A 22696-nucleotide genomic window follows, 5' to 3' on the forward strand; every position below is an offset into this window, starting at 1 on the left:
TCATTGCAATGGTGGGCGCAATGTAGATCAGCCCCCCCCTCACATACACACACACACACACACACACACACACACATATACACACTTTTAAAATAAGATGAGAAGCCACAAGAGGGAAATGTGACCTGTTCCAAGTTATCTAGAGCTTTGCGCCTGCAGATCTTAAGCAGCAGAAAGCATTGTGGCCCATATTATCTTTTAATTTTAAATTGGCATGAATGAGGCTACCCAGTTATTGATACCACTCCTGGGATTGTGGCAAACAATGGCCCGGAGATCTTACTCTACCCACCTGCAGTGTAGGTTCCATGGATCAGTTGTGCATTTGTTGGTGTGTATCCAGTTTAAGTCTGTCCTGCTCTAGTGCAGAAATATCCTAGCATTTTTGGTAGAGGGAAGAACCTTAGTTTCTTATGCTTCATGGACCATTTTTCATTATTAGACTAGCAACTAAATGCATTTATGAGAGCAAACAGTGATGGGCAAAGGTGGGAGGGTTTAGGGAAGCCATTTTCCACTCCTACAGTTTTGATCATGGTGCTACCCCTACTGCTTATGAAATACTTGCTGCGTCCGTCCATGCTTGATGAAGTTGTGTGCTGATAAGTGACTGTCTTTTGCCCTAGGAGATACTCAAGTCACAACAGTGCAAAACTCTACAGCACCGTCAAGGCTGATTGACTTTGAGTGGTCTGATCCTCATAGACAACCAGCTCACCCCACTCTAGTTATTGTACATCCTTTTAAGCACCCACAGCTGAGTGCCTGCTCAAGCCATTGACAACTAAGCTCTGTGAAGCAGAGATGTCAACCATCGCTCCCCCCTCACATACCACTTTCCCTACATAAACATAAACACAAAACAAAACAGACAAATCCCTAACTTCTGTTGAAGCTTAAGTTATAAACCTAATCCGATATTAACTATTTATGAGATTGTCTGATTTCCTTACTGACATCCCATCTCACCTTGAATATGTTCTTTCATTTTCACCTTTATAACTTGGAAGGTTTTGCCATGCTGATGGGAGAAGACATAGATCAGCTGTAGAGCAAATGCAGAAAATTGCAGATTCAATCAATCCAAAATATCTCCAATTAAAAAGATCTCGGGTATCAGGATTTCTGAAACTTAGGAAACTACTGCCACACAGAAATGGGCTGTATGGACCAGTGGTCTAACTTGGTATAAGGTATTTTGATATGTGCCTCTGCATGTGATAAAAAGTGGTCTGTGTGCCTTCAAGTGTTTTCTACAAATGACACTGATGCTGCAGTCCTATACACACTCAGGAGTAAGCCTAATTGAACATTGTGGGATTTATATCTAAATATACATGCACAGGATTGGGCTGCATGAATGCCTTTATTCTGGAAAGAGTCACTTGTGAATGTTGTAATGCTAATGTGACAGAAAATGGTGGTGGAGAACCATTGTTGTATGGCATGTAATCAAGAAATGCAGCTTTTTCATTCAGTTTACAGCTTTGTGAAATGCATAATTGGATATAAACATTGCTTGTAGGAATAGGCTATGTTGTAGTTGGAGGACATTTATTTCACTACATGCCACAGACCACATATTTGTATGTGGCCTAAAGGTTGTACTTGTTTACAGTATAAGCCTGCGCTTAATATTTTTCAGTAGCCCTATGTATAGGGTCAAATTTCTCTCACTGTTAACAAATGGGGATTAAGGGACATGTGAATCATTGCTGCTTCATCATAGTGACAAAGCTTGAACCCAGAGATTTGTTGGAGAGTTAAAGGAACATACAGTATAACTGCTTCTCTGCCATAGATGCTTATGCAACTATGCTTGGAAAATATCCTACCTCTCATAATATGAAGCATATGCACAGAGCCAAACTGCTTAGTAATTGTTCCATAGATGCTATGGCTTCTTCTCTATGTGTGTCCTTGACTGTGCCCACTGAGGTCATAACAGATATGCCTGTTACATCCTACGATTCCATCCCTTTCCTATTCCTACAATTCATCTGTGGCACTGTATTTTGATTATTGTGCCAAGCAGAGCTAAAGGGCACTTTAAACATTGGAAAATGGAGCTCAATTTCTGTGTAGGGAAAAATACACATTTGGTGAACAGAAGATGCTTTGCAAGTGTAATTTTCTGTATTTTCTTTGGGTATTTTGGTGGCCTTTGTATATCCTGGCTCAGGGCTGGGTGGGGGCAACTGGGGCAGTTTGCCCTGGGCCCCTGCAAAGTGAGGGGCTCCCAGCCTTAGCTCCTGTGTGTACTGTTGGGACCTGCCACATTGCTCTCCAGAGCCCCAAACAAGCATGGGTCTTTGTAGGGGGCAACAGCTGCAGGGCCCCCAACAGCACATCTGCCCCAGGCCCCATAATCCTCTGAGTGGCCCTGTTCTGACCACCTCCTGTACACCACTGTTCCTATGGCAGATAACACAGGTGTTCTCTGAGATAGGTATTTATTTCATTGTAGGAAAAAGTGATGTATGAAGTACGTATGGGGATTTCCATGGGGAGTTTACTTCCTCATCTTCATTACCAGCTGAGCTGCTATATAAATCTTCCACCAGGGGAAAAGAGGTTATTTTCAAGCTCCTTTATTTCCACAAATAGAATAGCCCCACTGATCATTGTTCAAAGTTCTTCCACAACCCAATTAAAATAGAAGTCATAGTATGGACTCAACTAAATCTGCATCTGATCTTAAGAGAGCAGTTGGAGCAGCTACTTTTAGCATTACTATTCAACATGGTGGTGAAGGCACTCCTAAACCCATTTCATTGCCTTTGTCAGTGGTTCACGACTGTGAATCAATTAAGCTGCAGCTCATTTTGGACATAAGTTCATAGATATATTATGTCTAAGACAGATGTGCAGTCCCCCTGTTGGCATCTCAGGCTTGCATTCCTCTTTCTTCCTACTAGTTTTCAACTTCTCTCCTACTTCCTCTCACTCTAACTTGACAGCTTTCTGCGTCACCTTTTCCTCTTTCTCTCCCTAAACTCTGTCATTTTACAATACAATGAAGTCTACATGAATTTATCATTTCAGTCAGGCTGACCTCAATGCCAAGCTTTCTCATCCACCCGGTCAACGCACACCTAACTAGCTCTTTCTCAAATTGTTGTGACCACCATTTTGAATGGCATATATCCAGGGAGCAGGGTGTTGAGATGAATCTCATACATTTATCACCTAATCCACAATTTTTCCTCATCACTCTAGCTGTGAAGGCTGGAAGGCCTGTTGGCCTGGCTTTGCTTTCTCATCTTAAACATAGAGCTATGGCTCTTGGAAAACATGTGCGTTCCATATGTGACCATGTGCAAACATACTGTCAATACAGAGAATGTGGCTTTTTATTTAAAATAAAAAAGGGGGAGGAAGGGGAGATATAAAATCCAGCTTCTAAAAGCTGGGGAAGAGCATACACCTTCAAGCAAATGGAGGAGCAGAGAATATCTTGCAAAATAAGCCCATATTAGAGTAACCTAGGAAGATAGATGCTTTTGAACTGTAGTGCTGGAGGAAAATTCTGAGAGTGCCTTGGACTGCAAGAAGATCAGACCAGCCCATACTCCAGGAAATCAAGCCAGACTGCTCACTTGAGGGAAGGATATGAAACGCAAAACTGAAGTACTTTGGCCACATAATGAGAAGACAGGATACCCTGGAGAAGATGCTGATGCGAGGGAAAGTGGAAGGCCAAAGGAAGAGGGGCCGACCAAGGGCAAGATGGATGGATGATATTCTGGAGGTGACGGACTCGAGCTTGGGGGAGCTGGGGGTGGCGACGGCCGACAGAAAGCTCTGGCATGGGCTGGTCCATGAAGTCACGAAGAGTCGGAAGCGACTGACCGAATAAATAACAACAAGAGTAACCTAATGGCCAGCTAGCCACAGATATGTTGCTGTGGAGATGGAAGATGCCTAGTACAGCTGCTGTGAGACTATGGGTGAAGGGGAGGCCTTTGTATGGCCTCTTGGTGGGCTCAGAATTGCCTTTCCTTCTGTTTTCCCCTCCCCCATTCCAAACTCTTCATATAAGGGTTAATCCTTGTGGCCAGAGCAGCAGCAGGCAACAAAACCTTTCTTCCTAGCATTGGGATCTGTTTATGCTGAGGGAAGGGTTTGCCTTGTTTCATAGCAACACCTAACGGATCCTACAATCTGATTCCAGCTGCTAAACTCGATAATACAACAAAAAGATTGAATCTTGAATATCTGTGGCTCCATCCAACTCACACAATTTATGACACAAAAAAGAGAGCAGTTAATTTTAATTTGAAGGAGTCCTGTGGCATATAACCTTTGCTGCCTGTTAGAAATACTCCCTGCCGAGATATATCTGTAATATGATAACGCTGGTATACAAACGTGCGTTTGTCTCATGTATACATTCATAGGTGTGCCTACAAATATAATGTGTGCGAAGTGGCCCTCAGAAAGGTAAGAGCACTGCCAGGGTTCTCTGAAGAGGCAGCATGGTCATAGGACAGGCTGTGCTGGAATGCTACCTTCTTTACAAGTACTAGTTATTATTACATGAAATGTACAAAAGCCTAGTCCTACACTGAATCAACATTTCTCCACCAATTTTGTGAGTAGGCTGGCAAGGGTTAGCTGTTCACGCTCACATTCTCCCTGTCCTACCATCCTTCTCACAGCTGATTGTATCTCCCTGATCATTCTGCAGTGGTTGCCAGATTTACATAAAAATTGCCTTCATACATTGGGCAGATGGTAAATTTTGGCATGCACAGTTTCTCTTAACATTGCATCATAAAATGTCAGATAAAATGCTGCTGTGAAAATGGTCCCTTCTCAGTAGCTATTGAAAGCATATGACGTCTACCAGTACAGAATCTGGCAACCTAACTGCTCATAAGAGATATCCAGATGCTTCTAAGTTATGGATAGGCAACTGGTTGTCCTAAGGTCAAATTCAGTCTCATTGTCATCTTGTCTGCCCTCCAGCAAGGCCCCTGGGCCTGAGGATACCCCCTTTTTGCACATCACTTTTCTTCTCCCATGCAAATGAGGCCCAAATTTATGGGAAGCCGGAAGGATGCTAGCAACTGACCTGCATCCCCCATGTAGTCTGTGATAAAAAAGAAAAGAAGAAGCATGACGTAATCACATTATCATTTTCCCGCCCCCTCCTCGGCAGCTTAATTGGCTGCCACTTGCAGGGGGCTAAAAACCACTAACATTATAATTCCAGGCTGGGGGGGCGGGTTTCAACTACATCTTCCTGGGGAGAGGAAGGGGAAGGTTGTCAGCATCCAAATATCTACCCATAATTCCTGGGACACAGGCAAAAGGCTTTAAAAAAAATCCCTCCTCCATGTACTTCAGCTGCTCACTTCTGTTCTACCTTGGCAGGAGTGTGTAGGTAAGGTAATAAGGAAAGGACCCTGCCAAAGTCAAAGACATTTTTATTCAGACGGGCCTTTCGTTTCTAAGCTGATTTGCTGCTGAAGTAGGTTTTAATCTGGCGGGTGCTGTTATTTCTTCCTTATTGATGTGTTTTTATTGGATGAGTTTCAATGTTATAATTATAACTTCATTTTATTGGTATTTTATTGTTGGCTGCCTTGAGCATTTTTTTTCGTGCTAAGCTAGGATACACATTTAATAATAATAAATAAATAAATAAATGATGCTAAGTGGGTGAGGTTAGAGGAGGAGGCTTAGGGCTATTAGATCCAAAGCAGTAATACCTGTAAGATATTTTTTCTACTTAACACCACTGCTATCCTCTTCAGTGCCTCCAAATTAGAGTTGTTCACCTACAGACAACTGCGGCACACCCTTCTTAAAACTAGCTTTTTAGCACTAGGAACTGTCATTCTTTGAGTAAGACAACTGACATTCTTTGAGCATGCATCCCCTTGGCTATGATGCACATTGCCCCCTTATCCTTTGGATGGACAGAGCAGCCCGTTTGCCCTGTGCTTTACCAGCCCTCTCTTTAGTAGGTTTCAGACTTGCCAATTAAATTACCAGTCACCAAGGCAGCTGCTCAAGAGAAGCTTTTATTACCTATGTCCTGGCTCTGGGTTAATCTCTTTCAAGTGAGCAGCCACATTATCCAAGCCAGAGGCTTGGCCCTCATATCAATGGTTAATTAAATCCCAGTCTGCAGGGTGCCAGCTGGCCACTTTCCCCTCTCAAAAACCTCTTGCTAACACTGGTAGGTTAATAGTGGGATTGTTATGCAAATGGGGGTATGCCTCTTAATGCATGCAATTAGTTTTATTAAAATAGACCTTTTTTAACTAATAAGAACAAAGACGAGGCTGGAGGGCAATACAAGTGAAGATACAGATTAGCCAGCTGAGATGGACTTTCTTCAACTATTTTGTGAGTAAGCAGACAAGTTTTAGTTTCTCCCTCTCACCTACCATCCCATTCTCACTGACTCATTTATTTGAGTTAATTTCAGGTAGGTGGTACTCAGGAAGGTGCTTGTCTTTCAAAAGCGTAACCAAAAAGTATTGTGTAAGAAGGGACTTTTATGTCAGGTTCCTGTCTATGCGTGATTCACACATGCACATCATCACATGACTTCTGTATATGTGATGACTGATGGCTGCACTGACTCCACTGAAACACTGCAGAGATTGAGGGACTATGAAGGTTCCACCTGTTATATCTGTGATGGCTCATTCACGCTTGAAATGCATTCTTTAACGCTATAGAGATCACATCATAAACCAGGCCTAAGACATAGTTGTGTCTATTTTCACATATAGCATCTTCTAAACTTTCTCTCTCAATTTTTCCCTAAATAAAATAATTTTGCTTGATCATATACATAGATGCCAATACATTTACTTTTTGATTTCATAAATGTACAGGTCTCAGGCTTGAACTGGAGCTACTTGACCTTCCAGAAGTCTCTTGACATCTTTCCCTTTTTCCTTAGATGACAAAACCACAAGACATTACAAACCTAAGGATGCTTTCCCACCACACTAGGGTTATCCCACACACTGCAATCTGACATCGGCATACAAGCTATAGTTGCTTGGTAGTCGAGATACTCCCAGCAGCAGCTCCAGCCCACCATAGTTTAGCAATGTTACAAGTGAATGCACTCATATTCTGTGCTGTAGGGCCTCACCAGCTTCTAAGAAAAATAAATTGCATGTACATTTTGCGGTTACAGTGAGATGAATGAAGAATGTGCATACATACTGGGGATTGTGCACGTTCACATGAAAATATGGAGAAGGTCAACGTAAACAGGGAGCTTTGTACTTTGCTTCACAGGGAGCCGTGAAGACTGTATACTGGCACAACAATGTGTGGAGTACCTTTTAGGCTAGGCTTCCCCAACCTGGTGCCCTCCAGATGGGTTGGACTGCAATGCCTATCATTTGCCACCAGCATGACCAATGACTATGCTGGCTGAGGACGATGGGAGCTGTAGTCAACACATCTTGAGCGCATCAAGTTAGAGAAGCCTGATTTATGCTGTCAGTTTATACAAACTCTTCATGTCTTCACGTGAACATGCACAATGGTATTTAGGCACATTAGCTACATGTAGTATTCCTCTGTATGAGCCATACTGAAAGCCTTCTCTTTGGCCCTTTTCAGCATTATGTTAGGCTTGGTTCATACACTGCCAGGGGTGTGTGGGATTCACATACTCATGGGCTGGTCCCACAGTGCTTTGCTAACCTGTACAAGCAGGATAATACCATGTCAGTCATCTGACTGGCATCAGTTCTTGCCCCACCAGTGTTACTCCTATGTGATATTTGCAGTGGCAAATGCCTTTTTACAGTAAGGGGAATGGAAATTTAAGAGGACTGATGATAACTGCAGAGTAGAACTTGAGACCAATCCATGATACATGAATAAACTTTGATTAGGGCATGCATTTGTTGATTGCCTGGAAAAGCCCTTATGTTTTTCCACAATAGAAGTACTATGCTGAGGAACTACACCTGGATCCTATGCTACAATGGCACAAATACTGTGGTGAAGCAACTGAACAATTGGGATAGGTAAACTGGTGAAAATAAATGACATTCACAAACCTAATATAAGGCAACTTAGTATCCTCAAATTTAAACACCTTGTACCTAATATACCTAATACCTAATAATAATGTCAGTTTACATTCCAATTCCAAAGAAGGGCAACGCCAAAGAGTGTTCAAACTACCGCACAATTGCGCTCATTTCACATGCCAGCAAGGTGATGCTCAAAATCCTACAAGCTAGGCTTCAGCAGTATGCGAACCGAGAACTACCGGAAGTACAAGCTGGGTTTAGAAGAGGCAGAGGAACTAGAGATCAAATCGCCAACATTCGCTGCATCATGGAGAAAGCAAGAGAATTCCAGAAAAACGTCTATTTCTGCTTCATTGACTACGCTAAAGCCTTTGATTGTGTGGATCACAACAAACTGTGGCAAATTCTGAAAGTGATGGGAATACCAGACCACCTTACCCGTCTCCTGAGAAACCTGTACGAGGGTCAAGAAGCAACAGTAAGAACCAGACATGGAACAACCGATTGGTTCAAAATTGGGAAAGGAGTACGACAAGGCTGCATATTGTCACCCTGCTTATTTAACTTATATGCAGAGTACATCATGAGAAATGCCGGGTTGGATGAATCACAGGTCGGAATTAAGATTGCCGGGAGAATTATCAACAACCTCCGATATGCAGATGATACCACCCTAATGGCAGAAAGTGAAGAGGATCTCAAGAGCCTCTTGTTGAGGGTGAAAGAGGAGAGTGCAAAAGCTGGTTTGAAACTCAACATTAAAAAAACTAAGATCATGTCATCTGGCCCTATCACTTCCTGGCATATAGAAGGGGAAGAAATGGAAGCAGTGACAGATTTTACTTTCTTGGGCTCCAAGATCACCGCAGACGGTGACTGTAGCCATGAAATTAAAAGACGCTTGCTCCTTGGGAGGAAAGCTATGGCAAACCTAGACAGCATAGTAAGAAGCAGAGACATCACCTTGCCGACAAAGGTCCGTCTAATCAAAGCTATGGTTTTCCCAGTAGTAATGTATGGCTGTGAGAGCTGGACTATAAGGAAGGCTGAGCGCCGAAGAATTGATGCTTTCGAACTGTGGTGCTGGAGAAGACTCTTACGAGTCCCCTGGACTGCAAGGAGGTCAAATCAGTCCATCCTGAAGGAAATCAACCCTGAGTGCTCATTGGAAGGACAGATAATGAAGCTGAAGCTCCAATATTTTGGCCACCTAATGCGAAGAGAAAACTCCCTGGAAAAGACCCTGATGCTGGGAAAGACTGAAGGCAAAAGGAGAAGGGGACGGCAGAGGATGAGATGGCTAGATAGCATCACGGATGCAATGAATATGAACTTGAGCACGCTCCGGGAGACAGCGCAGGACAGGAAGGCCTGGCGTGCTATGGTCCATGGGGTCACGAAGAGTCGGACACGACTGAACGACTGAACAACCTAATATAACATACAAAACCCCCAAATGGAACATTACCATATTTTTGAATACAGAACAACTTTTTATCTTCAAACTTAAACTGCCAGGTATCATGTAATTCAATACAAACCCCCAAACAAATAAAACATAACATGTTTTGACCTTAGATCTTCAGTGGTTTAGTACATTTAAAAATATGCAAAAACACATACAAACTTATCCAACCTTCTCACACAAATTCACAATATGAACACAATATGAAAAATATGGTCATGTTCCATTTCATTTTTTTTTAATGTTATATTAGGTATCAGGTGTTTTAAGTTTGAGGATACTAAGTTTCCATATATTAGGTTCGTGAATTTCATTTATTTTCACTGGTTTACATATCCCAATGGATCAGTTGCTTCTTTGTTCTTGGTTTGGAATACATTTCCTTCTTGGTTTGACAAGTAGGCCCTGTTCAGAGAGAATGGTAAGCTATGATGAGCTAACTATAATGACTTGGCATGCTGCGTGTAAGGCGTTTTTCCTGACCACGTTGGCTACATAACTACGGTTTAACCATGCTCACTAATCATGTGCTGCACCAGGGTTTGTGGTCCTTACCATGGCTTAGTGTGATGTCTGACAGGCCCCCATGGTTATCAGAGCACCGCCGTAGAGCTCTGTGGCAAGAACGGCCGAAAATGGCCCTGCTGCTCCCAGTAGTGCATGAGATCTCCATGGTTGAACTCTCCCTAGCAACACAAATCAAATCAAATTGTATTTGCGCCAAGCCATTGGCCACTGAAATTTCTAACAATATCTCCGCCTGCAGTATGAAATTGGAGAAGTGCGGGGGGGGGGGGCAAAGATGTTTTTGATGCCACACTGCTGTTATCAGCACAAGGCCTTGAGTGCCCTACACTCCCAGGCACAAACACCTGAGGCCACTGTGGAAAGCGAAAACATCCCCGCTAGGGATGTCAAGGGCATCTGATACAGGGGTGGAGTCTGATGGACTCCCCTCCCCCATCTTGGCCTGCTGAATTGGGGTCCACTGCCCCCACTAGCCATCTGCCTTTGCTCACTGCTAGATGGCCCAGCAAGCTCCATACAAGCTGCCTGTTCCCCTAGCATGCCACCATTTTGTGTAAAAATGGCAGCTTGTTATTCTGCATAAAAGGTATTTTACTCAAATGGTGCCCATAAAGCCTCCGTTTAGGCAAGGTTAGAGGCATACTGGTGGTCCATTCACCCCTCTAAACTTGCATAAATGGCGGCTTTATGGCCGCCATTTGCATAAAAGACCCTTTACTCAGAATAACAAGCTGCCATTTTTATGCAAAATGGTGGCTTGCTAGGGGACTGGGCGGTCACACGGAGCTTGCCAGGTGCTCGTCAGGCTGTCCAGCGGCATGGGTGGCGTGGGTTTGGAAAGCACCTGGTGAGTGCAGACGGAGGTGAGTCCGTCCATCAATAATCCCTGCACACTGCAGCCCTATGGGGAGATGGCTGCTGCAGCACCAAGCCCTAAGATGGCTGCTTACAGCTGCTTGCTCCGCAGAGGCCACTGAGATGCGTGGTGGCCCGTTTGGAGGACTGTCAGGTTTTGCAGGATGGAGGATGATTAGGGAATGGTTAGGCTAACCATTTCAGCAAAGGAGATCATTACCTTGTCGTGGTGCTGGAGCTTGAGCACCTCAATGACGTCATGAGCTAAACTGTGAAGGGACACCCAAGATGGGAAGGTCATGGCAGAGAGGTCAGACTAAATACGAACCCTGGGGAAGGAAACGGCAACCCACCCCAGTATTCTTGCCATGAAAACTAAATGGATCATTTATAAATGGCTCACGAATATTCCTAATGAATATGCAGTGGAGGTGAAGAATAGATTTAAGGGACTAGATTTAGTAGATAGGGTCCCGGAAGAAATACGGACAGAAGTTCGCAACATTGTTCAGGAGGCGGCAACAAAAAACGTCCCAAAGAAAAAGAAAACCAAGAAGGCAAGATGGCTGTCTGCTGAGACACTGGAAGCAGTCCAAGAAAGAAGGAAAGCAAAAGGCAACAGTGATAGGGGGAGATATGCCCAATTAAATGCAAAATTCCAGAGGTTAGCCAGAAGAGATAAGGAATTATTTTTAAACAAGCAATGCGCGGAAGCGGAAGAAGGTAATAGAAGAGGAAGGACAAGAGACCTCTTCCAGAAAATTAGAAACATCAGAGGTAAATTCCAGGCAAAAATGGGTGTGATCAAAAAAAAAGATGACAAGGACCTAACAGAAGCAGAAGAGAGCAAGAAAAGGTGGCAAGAATATACGGAAGATCTGTATAGGAAGGATAATATCAGGGATAGATTTGACGATGTGGTCAGTGAGCTAGAGCCAGACATCCTGAAGAGTGAGGCTGAATGGGCCTTAAGAAGCATTGCTAAGAACAAGGCAGCAGGGGATGAGGGTATCCCAGCTGAACTGTTTAAAATCTTGCAAGATGATGCTGTCAAGGTGATGCATGCCATATGCCAGCAAATTTGGAAAACACAAGAATGGCCAACAGATTGGAAAAAATCAACTTATATCCCCATACCAAAAAAGGGAAGCACCAAAGAATGTTCAAACTATCGAACAGTGGCACTTATTTCACATGCCAGTAAGGTAATGCTCAAGATCTTGCAAGGTAGACTCCAGCAATTCATGGAGCAAGAATTTCCAGATGTACAAGCTGGGTTTAGAAAAGGCAGAGGAACTAGAGATCAAATTGCCAATATCTGCTGGATAATGGAGAAAGCCAGGGAGTTTCAGAAAAACATCTATTTCTGTTTTATTGACTATTCTAAAGCCTTTGACTGTGTGGATCATAACAAATTGTGGCAAGTTCTTGGTGGGATGGGGATACCAAGTCATCTTGTCTGCCTCCTGAGGAATCTGTATAATGACCAAGTAGCAATGGTAAGAACAGACCACGGAACAAAGGACTGGTTTAAGATTGGGAAAGGAGTATGGCAGGGTTGTATACTCTCACCCTACCTATTCAACCTGTACAGAGAACACATCATGCGACGTGCTGGGCTTGATGAAGCCAAGGCTGGAGTTAAAATCGCTGGAAGAAACATTAACAATCTCAGATATGCAGATGATACCACTTTGATGGCTGAAAGCGAGGAGGAGCTGAGGAACCTCATGACGAAGGTGAAATAAGAAAGTGCAAAAGCTGGGTTGCAGTTAAACCTCAAAAAAAACCAAGATTATGGCAACCAGCTTGATTGATCACTGGCAAATAGAGGGAGAAAACGTGGAGGCAGTGACAGACTTTGTCTTTCTAGGCGCAAAGATTACTGCAGATGCTGACTGCAGCCAGGAAATCAGAAGACGTTTACTTCTTGGGAGGACAGCAATGACAAATCTTGATAAAATAGTTAAGAGCAGAGACATCACACTGACAACAAAGGTCCACATAGTTAAAGCAATAGTATTCCCCGTAGTAACCTATGGCTGTGAGAGCTGAACCATAAGGAAGGCTGAGCGAAGGAAGATAGATGCTTTTGAACTGTGGTGCTGGAGGAAAATTCTGAGAGTGCCTTGGACTGCAAGAAGATCAAACCAGTCCATACTCCAGGAAATCAAGCCAGACTGCTCACTGGAGGGAATGATATGAAAGGCAAAACTGAAGTACTTTGGCCACATACTGAGAAGACAGGATACCCTGGAGAAGATGCTGATGCTAGGGAAAGTGGAAGGCAAAAGGAAGAGGGGCCGACCAAGGGCAAGATGGATGGATGATATTCTGGAGGTGACGGACTCGACCTTGGGGGAGCTGGGGGTGGCGACAGCCGACAGGAAGCTCTGGCGTGGGCTGGTCCATGAAGTCACGAAGAGTCGGAAGCGACTGACTGAATAAACAACAACAACAAAGGCTAACCATGGTACGGGCCATGGTTCCGTGCATGTGTGGCAGGAGCATGTGGTGTGGTTAGTAGTAACCATCGTGCACCATGGTTAGCCTAACCACCCTTCCCTGTGTTATGTCTGAACAGGGCCACTGTGTGGTAACAAGCATAAACTGAAAAGCCCATTGGAAGTGATATGTGTCATATTAAATCAACAAGATAGTATGGATAGTACTGCTATGCAAAACAAGGCTGGCTAGCACCAAATTCTATGGTTTTCTTGTGGCTGGCTTCTTTTTGGAGGGGCATGAATACATCTCTCAGCTCTCTTAGCTTTTAATTGTAGATGATGTAGAGATATGTACATTCAGGTCCCTTCAAAGATAGCAGCTCATGCAACAAAGGAAATACTTACTTGCATGAAGATAGGACACACTGAGATAGTCTTTTGCTTGTCAGCTTAGGAAATAAAATTATAAGCAATATGGATTTATGGCCTGTCCTCAGTGGACATCTTTCTGCTTCTCAAATGGGCCAGTTCAGACCTCTCCCAGTTATTGCTTCATATTCTCAGCAGATAACTTCTTGGTTTGCACAAAACTCGGGTTGTATTATTATTTTGTCCACAACAAGGGAATCTAAAGAAATTTATCATTAAAGGCAATCTGCAATCTGGAAAAGGCTGTGCAAATATAGAAAACCTGGTCAAAGCAGTGCTCCACCTAGCACAAGGGCCATGACAGATGCTTCAAAGGAAGCAATGGCCATGACAGATGCTTCAAAGGAAGCACATGACGAACAGCGCGGTTGAAGAAATACATTCTTTCTCTATTCATGCAAGCTTTGAAAAGGCACAGAGGTTCAGACACGAGCTGAAGAAATGGGTGGTGTGCCTCCTTTTAATACAATTAATGGTATAAGCATCCTGGCTGTGACCTTATTTAATCCTTGTTTGAATTAAGTTATGCCACCAACTTTCACAGCATCAAATGACGGTCTGAGGATGCTTCACCATCATCATTAACTTTGTAGTTTGCTCCTTTGGATGGGCAGCTCTGGTGGCTTGTAGCCATTCTTGTTAAGAAATCATGCTTTATACGTTAACTGATGGTAATTGCAAATTGTCCTGTAAGAAACCAAATAAAAATAAAACCCCCAGAAACGATTCAACTTGTTTTTTGATTCTTTATTAAAAGGACCCTATGTGCCAGGTTCAAGTCTTTGTAAACCAGGCTTTGAAAACAATGTGCAAATAAAGGCATGGGGTGAGGTGAGGGGGTTATAATGGACATATCCCTAGCACTTCCAGGAAAGAAGGGAACCCAGCTAGAGCGGAATGCTCACATCCTCCCCGTGCCTTCCCCTCACTGTTCCTGGTATTGTTTTTTGCTCTAACCCATGACTCTTATTTGAAAAAAAAGATGGCCACCCCAGATGTTGGGGCTCAGTAGGCACTCAATATGTGTGTGTGTGTGTGTGTGTGTGTGTGTGTGCGTGCGCGTGCGCGCGCGCATGTATATTCTGCTAGGGCAAAACGAAACAAAAAACCCACCTGCCTCCCCCATACCCTTGTGCTAAAATAGAACTTACTAAGGAAAGAAAGCAAAACGAGAGAGAGGGTGGGGGGAGGCTACCACTTCCAATTCCTCTCACCACCAACTCATTTCCCACTCACTCTCCCCACCCTAATGTTTGTGGGCTGTGAATAATTGGGAAAAAAAACTATATAAAAGGGGAATTGGGGATACACTCTTCTTTTCTATGGAATGGAAGAGAATGTTTAGTTTTGATACCAGGAGGAGGAGAGAAAATGCCGCAGGGAGGCTTAAGTACAACCCCCTGAGGTTATCCATTCTAAAGCCAGTACCAAGGGACTGTGCAGCATTTTTATATTATCAAGTTTATATCTTGTCCCTGAATGCCCCCTCAAATTGCACTTGAATTGGATTGGGGTTTGCCCCCTTCCCTTCCTCTCTCCCTGTCCAATGAAGTGAATGGGGAAAAGGAACTGAGAAGAAATCAGGGCGCTGAGAGACTATCCAACCATGTGGGGCGGATTCTGCCTCGTGGCTTGATTTGGCTGCAGGTGCTCAGTTCTCCCACAAAGCCATGGGGAGGGCACTTTCTGCTGAAGTGATACTGGCGGTGTACTTTGCCACATGACAATATATTGATTCCTTTGAATTTTACCATTTCCTCCCAACCATTCTCAAATGTACCCTCCTATCCTCACATTAAAATGCACAAAAAGAAATCACACTGTCTCAAGTCAGCACCATTCAGCTCGGCTAACTTCTGCAAATGTTCCAGCTGCGAGTGGAAGAGCAAAATAGAGGCAAAACTGGTCTGAGTGTAGGTGCTGCTCATCCAGCCTAAGCTACTGTGGTCCATTCCAGGTAGCCTTAGAGACTGGGATTCCCTTCAGTGTTGCTCCAACTCCCCCAAACTGCCACCATGAGATCATAGCAGGTGAAACCTGGAAGTCTTCCTCTCTCATCAGCCAGTTGTCAGCTGCCTGGAGCATGTTTCTATTGGCCAATCTTTTACACATCATGCTAGCAGGTACTGCATCAAGCACTGCACTGCCTGCAGCGATCCAACTGGCTCATATTTACGGCTTGCTGAGCCCTAACCCATTCCCCTCCAAGGAAAGCTTTGGTTGGAGAACAAAACAAACAAACAAAACCAAAACCCCATAGAGTCTATTCTGAGAAACGTCAATTCACAATTTCTTTCTCTGCCTAGAAAGTTGATCTGCAAGGAGGTGGCCTGCAAGACAAAACTTTGTCTTAGTTTGGGGGCTCCCAATCTTTTACCCTGTAGCCTGCCTGCCTGCCTGCCTGCCTGCCTTCCTCACTAGGCCTGAAAAAGGCTTGTCTCCTGTCTTGCTCCAGGTGTACATCTGCAGACAGGTAATTCCATTGAAGAGCACTGTGCAATACTAGAAGCAGCAGCAGTCAATGATTTCAAACTCAGCTATGACTGATTGTCTCCCACATGATCTTCTCATTGCCTCTGAAAAATAATAATTCTGGACCAAAACGTTCTTCATTATTATTATTATTAAATCCATTATTTTTTTCTTCTTAATCGTTTTTTCTCTTGTTCTTCTTTCCTTTAGAAACGTCAGACAAAAGAAGAAAACCCAGCAATGGGGGCTCTGGACCCAGGGGCAAGGCTACTAGGGGGTCGGTAAAGGGTGCTCTGCTGGCTGGGAGGGTTGACTGGAGTTTGTGGGGTTGGAGTCCTACTGGGCTTGGGTCGGAAGAGGCTGCCCTGTTGGGTGCTGTTGCTGTTGGAGATTGGGCAATGGTCTGGGTCACCGGAGTCACTCTCTGTATAACTGTAGGCCTGAGCCCGTGAGATGCCTTTTTGCTGGCGCCTCCATGAGTTGTAGTAAGTCGGGTCACTGATGTAATGGTTGACAAAAGAATGGGCTTTCTGCTGGTTCTGATCCACTTCATACTCACTGTCGCTTCCCTGTGGAGAGAGATGGGAAAACAATGGTTTTAGTGAATTACAGGATGTATCACCTAACCAGCTTGGTGGGCAAACACTACCAGGGAAGGTGAGTATGAGGCTGTTCACGTGTCACGCTAGCCCATGGTTGGTGACTAGCCATGCAGGGCAGGTTGTTTTGTAAACAACCCACCCTGGGTTGTTAAGCACACCCACCGGATGATCAGGCAACCAACCCACCATGGGTGGGCTTCTTGTCCCGTCATCCTCCTCCTTCTATCTCAGTCTTGTCTGCCGCCAAGTCCCCCTTCTCGGCTCTGATCACAAGTCTCTTTACATTTTTTTTTTGCCAGTCTGGGACAGTTTGGCACTTCCCCCCAAACAGGGAACGTGCTCAAATGGTTAAAAAAATCCTTCAATTCCACACTGTTGCACATGTGCAAGGTACCAAGGGATACCAGCTTGCCCCCTGTGCACCCCTGCATGTTGCCCTTGCCATACATGTAAGGCTGCAGGCAGGGATAGCCTGTATCCCATCCCTGTTGTGATCACTGTCTCCCTTTTGCTTCTGTCAGCTGTCAAGAGCAAGGCAGCTCCAGTGATCTCTGTAGGGAGGTGGGAAAGCACGCCGTTTCTTCTGAAGAGGCAGGGTGCCCGGCATGGGGAAGGTGTATGAGTCTGCACTCCCTCCCACCCCTTCCTGTGAATGGCACCCCCACTTCTTCAGAAGAAACAGGTCTCAATTTTTTAAAAAAATTCCTCATTCTGATCTTGCGCAAGATCCGAGTGAAGATTTTTTTTTAAAAAATGAAAAGTAGTGGGGTTGGGTGTCGGAAAGGAGAATCACCCACTTACCTGCATGTTTCCCATTTGTTCCAGGGTGGTCCAGCACCCTAAGAGGTTCCCCTATTTGGACACCCAACCCCACTCCCCATGCTTCCCATAAAAAAAAATTTTTATCCTTGTTTGGGCAAAAGATCTTTCTCCCAGCTTGACTGTCAAACTGGGAGAAAGATCTTTCCCCCAAACTGGGGGAAAAGCCTTTTTTTATTTATTTTTATGGGAAGTAGGGTGGGCAGGAGGAATATGGAGCCATATGGGGGAGCCCCTTTAGGGGTTCCCCCACATGGCCCCACATCCCCCCTCCTGCTTCCAATTTTTTTTAAAAATGGTTTTCCCTTCAGTTTGGGCAAAAGATTTTCTCCCGACTTGACAGTCAAGCTGGGAGAAAGATTTCAGATGAGAGCAACATCTGAGAATTTTCTCCAGGTGCCTTGGAGATAAGGTGGGGTGTGTATGTGTGTGTGTGTGTGTGTGTGTGTGTGTGAGAGAGAGAGAGAGAGAGAGAGACTGGAGAGAAAGTCTTTTTAGTCATAGTACCCTCCCTATGAATTATCTTCCCAGGGAGATCTGCCTGGAACCCACTTTGTTATGGTTCTGCTGCTGGCCAAAACTTTAAAAAATTCTCAGGAATTTTCATTATTGCTCTTGCTCTCTTTTTATTAGTCTTGTGCTGATTCTTTATTGTTTTACATTGCTGTTGCTGTTTTCAATTTTGTTTGTTATTTATAATTGCATTTTTAACGTTTTAAATTGTTAGCCCGTTTAAACGGTTGGGAATATTTAGTATCGCAGGCATGAGGTAGAAGTGTTGGAATTCAATGAATTATAATAAATATCTGAGTTATTTAACAGGTGGCCAACAGACACCCTGTATAAAAAAATGAGAGGTGTGCTGTGCAGCTATCAACAGAATTGCAACCCTGTGTGTGCATGCATGAGCACACACATTTTCCAGGCACACACACATATGCACACGAGCAACTGCATGGAAAAATTGTCCAGCAAAGGCTTGGCTCTTCCTTATTTCCTCATATAGATATTTACTAAATATTTACTTCAATAATTAATCTGCGAATTTAAAATTTCAGAAACCCCTGAAATCATGACTTTGGCTATTAAATCCCTGATGTAGCAACTCAAGCCACTAAAGCAATACTCCCTTTCTGCACTTCCAAAAGACATAATCAGGCACTAACCAAGTATTTCATCCATGGGAAGATCTGCATTTAAAAAAAAAATTGTAGTAGGAAGAAAAAAAAAAGAATTGGCCAAGGCAGGGCAGACTTGGCTCTCTTCCCTCCTTTCAACTTTCCCTCTGCTCTCCCTAATTGAATTCAGCTTCTCCCTTTGCAGAAGCACAATAGGGACCATTCATGAGAACCTCAGCTCAGCCAGTGAAGCGATCAAGTGGCAGTTTTCAGCGAGCTCAGCTTTTAACAGTTCCTCAAAGATAGTCACTCCGCTGGGGGATACGGGATAATGGCAGAGGAGGGGGATCTCATCTCCTTAAGTTATTAAAAAGGGGGAAATGACAAGGCCAAAGTAAGGCTTTATGTTACATATCTCCAAAACTGGGAGGAAGCAGTAGAAGTGTGCTGGCCCCTTGTTTCAGAGATATGCAGGGCTATAGCAGCAAGGTCAGAATATAACAAAACAAAGCAGATCAAAACTGGGCCTTGGAGCAAATCTGGCTTGAAATCTTAGACCACACACCCTAGCCTTTCATATACACCTGTCCCATAAACACAGGTTTTCTTTTTCCTTAGAAAGGGAAGTTAGATAGGGTCACATTTTTATTCAGCATAGGTTGTACAGTTTCCAGTCCCCTTGATTTATAAGTATGCTGGCCACTTCAGCATCACCAAAAAAAGAAGTCAGATTTGCAAATAATTTGCACATGATATGTATAGATGCAAATTTAGAAATAATTACTGTCATTTAAATAGAAATACAATGTATCTTGCCATTGTGGGAAGACTGTGGGAAGGTGACCTGTGTGTCTGTTCAGTGTGCTGACCAGGGGGGTGTCTCCACAGCCAATTTGCTGTGAGCTGGCTCCCTTTTGAGATCATTCAGGGCACATGACATCGTGGCCATCCTGCAGCCATCCTGGAGCTTTTTGTGGAAGAACTGGATTTCCTGGGACTACTTTAAATCTGATTCTTTTCCTTAAGTTTGGTTCTCCGCAGTATAGTTGTTATGTGTCCCAGCCCCCGCATTTACCTCGGTTATGCTAGCCCTGCCCAGGGGTGTGCCTGTCACCATGACCCCAGTCAAGGGCTGTGTCCTGTCCCTGTGTTTCCCAGCACAAACCAATTAATGTCTCCTTAGAAGTAACTCCCATTGTGTTCAATGAAGCTTGTCCCCTGAATGTGCAATTCAGAATTTACAGAGATCCCCCTCAATCGAAATAGCATATTTTAAAGCACTAATTCCCTAAAGGCTGTAAAGCGATATCTCCAAGCTGCAATTCTCTGTTGTTTGGTTTATTGCCGTTCAGTTCCCGTCTCTGTCTTTCCCAGCACAAACATATGTGTGTCTACTCAGAAGTAACTCCTATTGTGGTCAATTAGGCTTGTTCCCGAAATGCACACTCCAGAAGTTACCGAGATTCACATGCATTGAAATAATACATTTAGAAGCCTTAATATCAAAGCTGCGTGTCTTTGATGTTTGCTTCCTTGGTTTTCAGAAGTAATTAATTCGCAGCTTCGATCCTTTGCAGCATTGGGAGCTTCAGCGGAAAGGAGAAAGAGGATTAGAAAGGGGGATAGTTGGAGCCACAGTGCTTCAAGTATTCAGAGGGTTAACTCTCCTAAAGGCTGTGAAGTGCTATGCGGAAGCTGCTTTCTCAGCTGTAAGGGAGTAATGAATGTGAAGCTTCAAAGCTTCGTATTCTTTGCAGCATTGGGAGCTTCAGGGGAGAAAGTCTGCACCTGTGTTTCTTTAATGTTTGCTTTGGAGTAATTGATGTGAAGCTTCGATTATTCACAGTTTTGGCAGCTGTAAGGAAGGACAGGGGAAGCCTCTCGCATTGGTTGATCAGCCTCTACCAGTCCAATGACATTCACTCCAATCCCCCTACCCCACCCGGAAGTATGTTCCTGTGAAGGGACTTAGAATGGTGCAGTGCACTCGTTCGTGGAGCCCTGTGTGAACCAAAGCCAGCTCCATGAAAAATCTGGGTAAGCCACCATTGGCTTCTCCTGCCATTGTCATGGAGACACCCAGGTGCTAACTGTTTGACTGGCACATTCAAAGCCCCTGCTCTCCCTTCTTATCATTCTTTATCGTTAAACTGGATGTGGACTGGACAGCCCTTCAAAAAGAGGACACCTGCAAATAGAGGACTGTCCTCTGTAAAGCAGGATGTGGCCACCCTAATTATAAGGGATTGATCCTGGAAAGCCACAGCTCTCAGGGTCTCAATGACCCTCTCCCCTCTCCTCTAACAGCATGCAACTGTAAAATAAATATTTACAGAATAGATGTCCCGTGTTCCTGTTTCAGTGTTTAACCCATACTACAGCCAGAAATGCTCCTTATTACAGGGTTTGTGTGTTCTTGCATGGTACGTGCCTGACTCCACAATTCCCCTGTGCCACTGTGTAGATTACTTAGGATCAGCATGAGCTGTACATGTATGCTGTGTGGATTGCAAGGATCAGATGCACTGAATCAGTACATCTAAGCCTCCCCCAAAATGGATTAGCCACAGGAAATCCAGCAGCACTTTTAAATATAGCATTGAACTGAAACCAAGGAGAGTTTGCTTCAGTCTCATGTTTTGCCACAGATTCCTCTGCAACCCTGGGAAAGTCCCTTGCAGCTGATCCCTGTGCTCATCAACAGCAAATGCCACTGAGTCCAATAGCACTTACTTCCAAGTAAGTATATTTAGGACTGCAGCCTTGGTTTCTTTAAAATGTATTCCCTCACCTCTTTATACAATAAGGCTGATGTTCCTTTGCGCTTTTAGAAAACAAATGTTTTTGTTGCCTTAGTTGCAATTAATGGGTGTGTGACTTTCACTGGCAAAATCACAAAAAACTGCCAGGATCTTAATGTCAGGACATTTGCCCGGCACTAGGAGATTACTCTTAGTTTGGATAACAGCCTGGTTTTTAAGCAGCTCCTCTTCTGTTATGATTGGTGGAAGGGCTGTCTGTGGGTCTGTTCTAGCCTAGCCTAGCCTAGCCTAACAGTAATACATCTCAAATATTAATAAGATCTTCTGGGTTGGATTATACATGGTACTTAGCAGCATTATGTGTTTTGAAGAACATGTCGGCTCCCCTGGAAATTCCAGTGCTCAGCATGATAGCTCTATGGAGCATCTGCTTGCAACAGCTAACAACAGAGCTATGGCACTTTCAGCTCTTCTGTAGCCTTATGCTAGGCATTGGCTGAGTATGAACCATGCCTCATAATTCACTCTTCATGCCCTCTTTTGTCAGGGATGTGATCAGTCCTGGGTAGATTTACACCTAGATGTACTTGAGGCATGGACACTTTGCCATGGCAGCAATTCCTCTCCCTGCCTAATTGTACCGGGGGTGCCCATTGAGGGCCAGGCTATTTGGCAAGGGCTCAGTTCTTAAGGAAAAGACAAAGGAGCCATTTTGCTATAGCCTGGCAGGATTGCCAGCTCCTGTTAGCCTCAGAACTGCTAGTGCCTGTTGCCATTGGCAACAGGGCAAGGGGAAGAAAGGCCTGGCTGCAAGTCTGCATGTACCCTAGTTCTGACTTTTTGAGGCAGATGTCTTCCTGCTTCTCCCTTACTGGTACCCAGCTGGCTCCTCTGATCACCACCACATTCTACAGAAGGAAGTCAGAGGAACAAATACATATTCAGCTTTGCATCGGGCAGGTTGGCTGTCTAGTAACCCGGCTCACTCAGGATTGAGGACATGGGTGAACAATCTTTTCTGATTAACAACTTGCTCAGAGAATTTGGCCTGTAATTTGTAAAGAGGGGCATATTTTCCTTCCTGTTTTGCACCTCCTTCAGCACCCTCAGTCACAATCTTGAAGAGAGGAGAGTAAGCAGAGCATTATTGATAAGGATCTGGGCTATGGGGGAAA

General features: G+C 44.2%; 1 protein-coding gene across 3 annotated transcripts in view; it reads right to left on the reverse strand.

Moving 5' to 3' along the window:
• Positions 1-14489: 14489 nt before the first annotated feature.
• Positions 14490-22696, reverse strand: part of SDK2 (sidekick cell adhesion molecule 2) — a 178089-nt gene continuing 169882 nt past the window's right edge. For all 3 annotated transcript variants that reach the window (XM_084837570.1, XM_084837569.1, XM_084837568.1), the window contains one exon: positions 14490-16789. In XM_084837570.1, coding sequence (XP_084693696.1) covers positions 16436-16789 — 354 coding nt within the window. In that variant the 3' untranslated portion in view covers positions 14490-16435. The remainder of the gene's footprint in view (positions 16790-22696) is intronic.

The sequence above is a fragment of the Heloderma suspectum genome, chromosome 2 (genome assembly GCF_057233095.1).
Source record: "Heloderma suspectum isolate Gila_16-S chromosome 2, 16-S_ref, whole genome shotgun sequence".
Taxonomy (NCBI): domain Eukaryota; kingdom Metazoa; phylum Chordata; class Lepidosauria; order Squamata; family Helodermatidae; genus Heloderma; species Heloderma suspectum.